The sequence below is a fragment of the Aulonocara stuartgranti genome, assembly GCF_965226115.1.
Source record: "Aulonocara stuartgranti genome assembly, chromosome: 15".
Taxonomy (NCBI): Eukaryota; Metazoa; Chordata; class Actinopteri; order Cichliformes; family Cichlidae; genus Aulonocara; species Aulonocara stuartgranti.
The window spans coordinates 37558672-37567382 of NC_138951.1; the positions used below are offsets into that span (position 1 = coordinate 37558672).

Below are 8711 nucleotides of genomic sequence, written 5' to 3' on the forward strand. Positions count from 1 at the left end.
AAGCAGTCATGCATGGCACAAATATTTCAGGGTTTTTTTGTTATAGCGTCACCAGGGTCTGACAATGGCAGATTATTCATAGCTTATGTAAGTGTAAACATTGAAGACAATAGAACATTATATTTAGATGATTCACTTTTCTATATTTTTTCTTGGTTTTTTTCCACAAGAAATCCTTGTGAAAATATGTCACACAGTCTGCTGCTCCAACTCCTTTCCGTCGGGCGGCGATAATGCGCCACTAGTTTGGTTTCCTTGCCGTCAGTAAGAAAAAAATACACGAACATAAGCAGGGGGAACGCGGTAGTTTATAGAACAAGTGTTTCCTGTCGACGGTATTTGGTGTGAGGACGCTGTTGGCTGATTCGCGCTATAACAATACTAAGTTTTGCTGTTTGCGGGCTTTATTGTGGACACAGTGATGGCTGTACCAGGTGGGAATTATATTTCAAATGTGTAACTTACTTATCTTCGCAGTTTCTATTGTATTATTCATGTAGTTTTCGCTGGAATGATAAGAGCTGACAGGGTAACTAACGCATTGGTAACACAAAGTGGGGCTTACGTTTACGTTAGCTTAACGTATTTTAAGAACACAAACCCTTTGAAGTGAAGTCTGTGCAATGACTAACCCAGCGAGGAACTTGGCTACGTTTAGCACACGGGGCTACATTGCGGTTGATGTACAGAATAGCGTAAAGCACAGTACTTGTAAATGTCGAGATACTCCATGTAAAACACTCATGGATTCGATTTTAGTACTTTTTGTTATGATTAGCTCTTGTAACTAGCATTAGGCTTATCTCCTTTTTGGTTGAGTAGAGAGAGTAAAATAATAATAATAATAATATATCACACAACATATGCACTCAATTAGTAACTTTATTAGATACATCTGTTACCCTTGTTGCCTTTTAAAGTAAATAATCAATCAGCTAATCACGTAGCAATAACCTGGTGCATTTAGTCAGGTCGACATGGTTAAGGTGAGCTGCTGAAATTTAAACCGAAGATCAGAATGAGGGGAAATGTGAATTTGAGTCTGCTGTGGTTGTTAGTGTCAGATGAGCTGGTCAAAGTATTGAAACTCAGTAAACTCACACTAAACAATCTATGGGGTTTTGAATGGACTGAAAAAGAGCTCATATCCAGTGAGTGACAGTAGGGCTGCCACGATTTGTCGACTAGTCACGATTACGTCGACTATCAAAATCGTCGACGACTGATTTAATAGTCGACGCGTCGTTTGAAACTTTGTAAGATCACAAAAGACGCAGGAATAAGTGGCAGGATTTAAGAGTGTAATAACGGACTGAAACAGAAGATGGCAGCATTGCATGTACAAGGATGTCAGCTACCGTTAAACCCCGAAGAAGAAGAAGAAGAAGCAGCTGTGTCCCAGAATTCATAGCGCGGCCCAGCGCAGTTTCCAACAATGGCGGCAGCTAGTTAGTTTTAATGTTACTCTTATTCTTCTTTCTGGGTCACAAAATAAACGTTTAACATATTTTCAGGCGAGAATGTAGCTATGTAAACCTCAAATATCTGCTCAGTTTATCAGGACACCACATATTTTCAAAAGCGCTCCGACGTTTTCGGAGACATCTGTTACCCACTAGCTCGTTAGCGAGCCGGGGGCTAGGCTCACTAGCGCCGTGAGAACACCGGACTCCCCACAAATCGTTTTCAAACCCACCGCTGTCTTTCGCTACTCAGGTTAAATATATATGAGTCACTTAGATAACTTAAAATGTTATTGTTTGGCTTTTTTTTTTTTAGTATTTTATTTGTTCCTGAGTAAATCAGTTTGTCTGAGATTAAAGTTATAGTTTTTGCACAGCTGAATAAACGTCAAGCAGACAGCTGATTATCAGAAGTGTGAGATGCTCCAGAATATACTCCAGTGTCCTGTTATAGTTTAGATAGCAAGGAGTTTATTAAACTTCACCGAAACAATCTGCAAATTTCATAAAAATTTAACAAACTATCATCTTGTCTTTACTTTTAGTGAGCACATACCTTAAACACTTAAAGCTGTAAGCTAATGATAGTTATATAAGAGCAGATGCTGCTGGTGCAATAAGCTGTAGTTTTATGTCTAATGGATGATGATCTGATTAGTCGACTAATCGCAAAAATAATCGGTGACTAGTCGACTATCAAAATAATCGTTTGTGGCAGCCCTAAGTGACAGTTCTGTGAGCAAAAATGCTTTATTAATGCCAGAGGTTAGAGGAGAATGGCCAGATGGTCTGGAGCTGATGGGAAAGCTGTTGCTGATGGGAAAGCAACAGCTTTCCCATCAGATGCTCTCCTGCATCAAGGTATGCAGGAGAGCATCTCTGAACGCACATGTGAACGTACACGTTGAACCTTGACGCAGATGAGCCCAGAGCACAAAACTGGACAATAGCTGATTTGAAAAAAATGTTGCCTGGTCTGATGTCACTTAAGCTGTCAGACGGTAGGAATAAAATTTGGCATAATCAACTTGAAAACATGGATCCACACTGCCCTGTATCAACAGTGCAGACTGCTTATGGTAGTGTCATGGTGTGGGCGATATTTCTTTGGTACAATTTGGGCCCCTTTGTAATGCAACAGCCTACCTGAATATCATTTCTAACCATATCCACCCCTTGATGACCACAGTGTACCTGCCTCCTGATAGCTGCTTCTAGCAGGAGAATGCACTACAACACTCAAATCATCTCAACCTAGTCTCTTGAAGATGAAAATGAGTTGACTGTTTTCAGATGGTCTCCATAGTCAGCTGATCTCAATCTAGTAGGGCACCATAGGGAGATTCACGGCACAAATGTTCAGCCGACAAGTCTGCAATAACTGTATGATGCTATCATGTCGATCTGGACCAAAACCACTGAGGAATGTTTGCAGCACCTTGTTGAAGCTCTGCCATACAGAATTAAGACAGGTCTGAAGGCACAACGCAGTCCAGCCCTGCACTAGCAAAGTGCACTTAATAAAGTAGCTGTGAGTGGATACCTACTGTATGTTTTGGGTGCTTAAAAAGCATAGTAGCGGGTCATTCTTTATCACCCTTTCACCACTTTATATAGAGCTCAACCAGTATGTTCATTTTATAAAGGCATATGTATTTAATTAGAAGTTTACATAATAATGTGAATATGAATGCATACTTGCATGAAAATCATTAAAAAGCTCTTAACGATCTTACAGGACCTAATAAGGACAACATCAGAGCTGGGTGCAAGAAATGTGGCTATCGTAAGTAAAACTAACCAACACGTTTCATTACAAGCTTCAGAGATGTGTGGATGTCATACTGTTATACTTGTACCCCCAATATTTACTCAGTGAAAATAGACTTTATTTTCATTATTTATGAGTTAGGACGGAGTTTGTTTTATGGTGCCTCTTACCCAGCCTTTGAGCCAGATTTATTTTGGAAATAAATTGTAATTAGGTTATTTATTTATTTACAACAAGAACACGGGTGCAGCACGGTGGCACGGTGGTTAGCACTGCTGCCGCACAGCAAGAAGGTCCTGAGTTCAATTCCACCATCAGGCCGGGGTCTTTCTGTGTGGAGTTTGCATGTTCTCCCCGTGTTCGCGTGGGTTCTCTCCGGGTACTCCGGCTTCCTCCCACCGTCCAAAGACATGCAGCTTGTGGGGATAGGTTAATTGGATAATCTAAATTGCCACTAGGTGTGAATGTGAGTGTGAATGGTTGTCTGTCCCTGTGTGTTGGCCCTGCGACAGACTGGTGACCTGTCCAGGGTGTACCCTGCCTCTCGCCCTATGACAGCTGGGATAGGCTCCAGCGCCCCCTGCGACCCTGAAAAGGAGAAGCGGATGGATGGATTTTTTTTTTTTTTTTTACTTATTTGCATGTCCTCTTATGAGTTTCAAGGTTGAGGTTCAGAGATGTTAATTTAAAAAGTGTCCTCACCGCTCTTTACCACTCTCTCTGACTTTCATCTTTCAGCGGGCCATTTAACATTTGAGTGCCGAAATTTTGTTAAAGTGGACCCTCATAAGGACATTGTTCTGGATGTGAGCAGCACTAGCAGCGAGGAGAGTGAAGATGATGAACCTCAGGTTCAACGCGGCGAGAAGCGAAGCGGCCAGCATCGAAAAGGTCAGAATTGATGCACCTGCCCTTGTTTTCTGTAAGCTTTTAAAATATGCAATTATTTACTGCAAGGCAATTTGCAATAAATACAGCAGTTTTACATAATTCAGCATCCAATCAATACAAGCTGGAGCCTGATTAAAATCAAAAGTGTGGATTTTTGCAATTGGACAGCAGTTATTTTATTAGTTCTTTATTTATATTTATTTATTTTTGATGAGGCCTCTTAGTTATGAGATTAAAGGTGCTGGTTTTGCATGGTAGGTTCCCATGACAGCGATGATGATAGAAAAAGAAGACGAAAACGGAAGAAGAGCAAAGACAGAAAGTCAAGAAAGAGGTAACCTAAATATTTTTGATGTCCCAGTCTACTTGTTTGCACATGTTTAATGTTCATATTATATGAGTTGATGTATTAAGATAGAGCTATGAGAGTGTTGTAACACACTTGTACTCCACTGCTGTCATCCTTGTATTTATTGTGCCTGAGTATTTACTTGCACTACTTGCATAAGTCAGACTCAGTATATATTTATTACCTTTGCAGTTTATTTGGCCGCTTTTCTGAAATGAAAGTGTGTTTACCTTCATAGATAAACTGAGTTATTTGATTTGTTTTTGTCTTTTAATACTTTTTGTATTTACTTAGATCTGATTCATCATCGAGCGACGAGGAGGAGCTTTCAAAAAAGAAAAAGAAGCGCAGCAGGTCGCGCTCTTCCTCTGATGTGGAGCGTAGAAAGAAGAAAAAGAAAATAAAAAGCCAAAAGAAGAAAAGCAAAAAGAACAAAAAAGAGCACGGGAAGCATCACAAAAAAAGAGAGAAGAAAAGGAAACACGAGTCTTCTTCCTCTTCCAGCTCAAGTGACTCCTCAGAAAGTGACTGAACCAAGTAACTTTGCAGCTTTTGGATGTCCAACATATTTATTCTGCAGCCCACAAAACGTAGTATTTAGTGGCAGTCATAAATAAGGCACCTCATCTTGTTGTATATAGGTGTTTCATTAGCGAGACGAAGAATTAAAATGTGAATTTGTGTTCTGTGGTGCCACCCAATGACACCTTATGCAAATTTAACAAACCTCACCCACGTTTTTTTTGACGTGTTCAGGAAAACATGCACAAAACCAAGGATCATCCCCTGCTGTAGTTTCTCTTTGTTTTTTTTTTCAGGCTTTATGCAATGTCACAAGTGTCATTTGTGTTGTTTAAATGTATAGCTGTAGTCAGAAATCGTTACAGTAATGGAAGCTTTTAAGTCCAATCAAGAAACTTCAAATAGTTACTTTACAATAATTTTACTGTCTTACTGTAATGTGGTTATCAGATTTGTCATCCACATCTTACTGAAAACCATCTGTATTTTAGAAGAGTTCATTCCAAACCATCACAAATATCAATTTTGCATACTTTACCCTTCCTATTGATAGAGCTTCATTTCATATTCACCATTTACTACTTCTGTTGTAATAAAATTTTATATTCGTATCAGTTTATGTGGAACTGTTTCCTGTTTTTGAAAAATGTCTTCTTTCGATATAACATTATGATGATGATGCTCACAAGAGATACAAGCCTGTTGCAGCTTGATTTTATTTTTTTAATCAAAAACATAGAGGGTACAGTACAGTCTTGTGGCAGGTAGAGGGCAGCAACATGCCTAAAATGTGAAATAACCCAGCTGAATTGCCAAAGCAGGGACGGTGATCAGTAATCTTTAAGATGTAAACTTTGATGCTGATATTTTGTTCTTGGTTTGGCAGGCTGCTTAATATCAAAATGTGAGAATTTTTCAGGAATAATTGTGAGTAATAAAACAAAAAATGCAAATGGATAAAAGGAAATTATATGAAACGAAGGTGGCAAATGACTTCTTCAATCTGACAAACGAGCATAGAGGGTTAAACAGATCACGCTTCATAGTTGTGTTTTGAAGTTTCAGAAAGTGAACTGAATCACCTCAAGTTACTGGCATCGTGTCTTCTGATGGTGTCAAGTGGATCCAGCCAAAAAGACTTGCTGACTCTTGCTTGATTTGCCAAATAATCCTGAAGTAGCTGAGTAACAACACTCCTTGGCAGGGCTCAGTGCAACAGGCACCCGTGTCAGTCTCACTCTGATGCGGTAAATGTTTAGAACACGGGTGTCAAACTCAGTTTACGTCGTGGGCCACATGCAGCCACCTTTGATCTCAAGTTTAAGTAAACATTTAATCCCTGAGAACTTCATGTTTTATATATCACACATATAATATAAGAAAAATAGCAATTTTGTCACAGTTTTTCTAAAGAAATGCTGCCCGCTGTGAAGAAGGAATTCAGTCAGCATGACTCTTTGGACTTAAACTGTAAGAATTAGTGTATAAAATTACAGCAAGTGTTCTTGTAAGTCATTTCCCAGACAGTCCTGTAATTATAAAACTGAAAGTTTTTATTGATTCAGAGAAACCCCCCTTTTTTCAACCGTAGTGCCAAAACGGAAAATTTTATAACCTGTAGTGAAAAAAAGGAACTTTAGTGCCAGTTATCAGTTACTTAATTGCTTTGGTGTAGTATGAAGGGCCATGGGGGTCTTTATCAGTAAAAAAAAGCTGTAAAAATCATGGTCTCCTTCACTTGCTCTAAATTCCGTCCAGTGGACTTAGTCTTTGTCGAGCCGATTCTTATTTTTTACACACCTTGTTTAGAGGGCATTTGATAAAGAAAGGGTGTCCCTAGTTATATCGCAGTCTTCCCTCTCACGAGAATAACTATTATGTGCCCTCAGGAGGACAAACCGTCAGCATGATGGCTGGGGCTCTCTGCAGACCCTGTTATGGCTCTAGCACCATCGGCCTTCATGCCATTGTTCTTCTTCCAGGGTGTCAATAAGATATGAGGGAGTACAAACACCCACAGAACCTTGGTTTATCTGGGCTGTGTGACAGGTGTTTATAAATAGGCCATTAATTTCATCTTGCCGTGGGGGAAAACGGGGGGTGGGGGGGCTTTTAAACATCTGCAACATCCTGTCAGCTACGTGCATGGCTACTGATCAGACATATCCCGACTTTATTTCTCTTTTCTTTGAGATCTCGAGAGCCATTTTTCCATCCATCCATCTATCCATTCGCTTCCGCTTATCCTTTTCAGGGTCGCGGGGGGCGCTGGAGCCTATCCCAGCTGTCATAGGGCGAGAGGCAGGGTACACCCTGGACAGGTCGCCAGTCTGTCGCAGGGCTAACACACAGGGACAGACAACCATTCGCACTCACATTCATTCAAACATTCACACCTAGTGACAATTTGGATTATCCAATTAACCTATCCCCACAAGCTGCATGTCTTTGGACGGTGGGAGGAAGCCGGAGTACCCGGAGGGAACCCACGCAAACACGGGGAGAACATGCAAACTCCACACAGAAAGTGTTCAATTCCACTCCTGATGGTGGAATTGAACTCAGGACCTTCTTGCTGTGCGGCAACAGTGCTAACCACCGTGCCACCGTGCTGCCATTTTCCCCTCCTTAATAAAAACAAAACCAAATGATGTTCAGATGCCGCTGACAACTAAGTGAAGACAGACGAGCAGTCAGTGGAGAATTTATGGAAATTCTGGGTTGCCATATTTGATTCCCGAGGGGGGCATCTGAGATAATGGATTTGCAGTTTAATACATGGCACAGGCTCACTGTGTGTCTCGCATATGCTCGGAAAATCAACAGACAAATAGCTGGTAATGTGTTCAGGAGCTACAGAATGCAAGCTGACATGATTATTACAGAGTAATGCCCACGGTCCTTAGAATAATACTAATAAAATCAAGTTGCGCGTGTAGGAAACACTCAGTTGTGACACCTGAATATTGCTCGTGTTCTCTTGAAGGTGCTTTGACAAAAGAAACTTCGAGAGTGTGAAACTTCATGATTGCACAGATGGCAAGAGGACAACTTGATACCGAGGAGCAAATAAAGTTTAAGGAGTGCTGCTGTGTGCAGCGGCATGGCGCAAACCATATGCTGTTTGTATAAGACTACAATGAGGCTTTCCTATTTTCTTCAGCTCATTGGTTTTTAGTGAGCCTGTCTGGCTGTAGGAATGCAGAGAGCAAATGGGACTGCGCTAAGCCATTTAAATGAAAATGAGATGGTCAGAGTCATCTTTTGGAGAGTTTAGCTGCAGTGGAACAATCGTTCAGCACCCCTCGTGTAAATATCTTTGAGGCATTGATCTCGAACTTTAATGCGAATCCTTCTTCTGAATGGCTGGCCTGAATGATTGCAGCGGTAGAAAATGATCTCTCATTAACATAAGGTGTGTTTCTCAATTTGTTTGTATAACTTTTGCAGCTCAGTTTCAGGCCTCTTTGGGTGACCTCGAAGCATGCACTGATGCCTGTTTTTATCCATTTTGGGGGGATTTGAGCTTACGTGTGCTTTTTTTTCCAGCAACGCCCTCAAGGAATGGCCAAGTGCAACCACGGGCCTGTAGTGAATTCAGTAGAGGTGGTGAAGCCATCCAAAAATCGATAGCATCTATCTGTCAGACTGACACTAGCGTGATAGGATCGATACTTTGGTTCTATCCTCTAATTTCAGTACTTGTACCTACTTG

The 8711-nt window shown here is 40.8% G+C and overlaps 1 protein-coding gene across 1 annotated transcript; it reads left to right on the top strand.

Annotated features, from left to right (window-relative positions):
- Positions 1-306: 306 nt before the first annotated feature.
- Positions 307-5610, top strand: srek1ip1 (SREK1-interacting protein 1). Its single transcript, XM_082506871.1, has 5 exons — positions 307-434; positions 3202-3249; positions 3973-4125; positions 4384-4459; positions 4769-5610. Exons 1-5 carry the CDS (start codon positions 422-424, stop codon positions 5004-5006), a joined length of 528 nt encoding a protein of 175 aa, XP_082362997.1. The 5' UTR covers positions 307-421; the 3' UTR covers positions 5007-5610.
- Positions 5611-8711: the final 3101 nt, after the last annotated feature.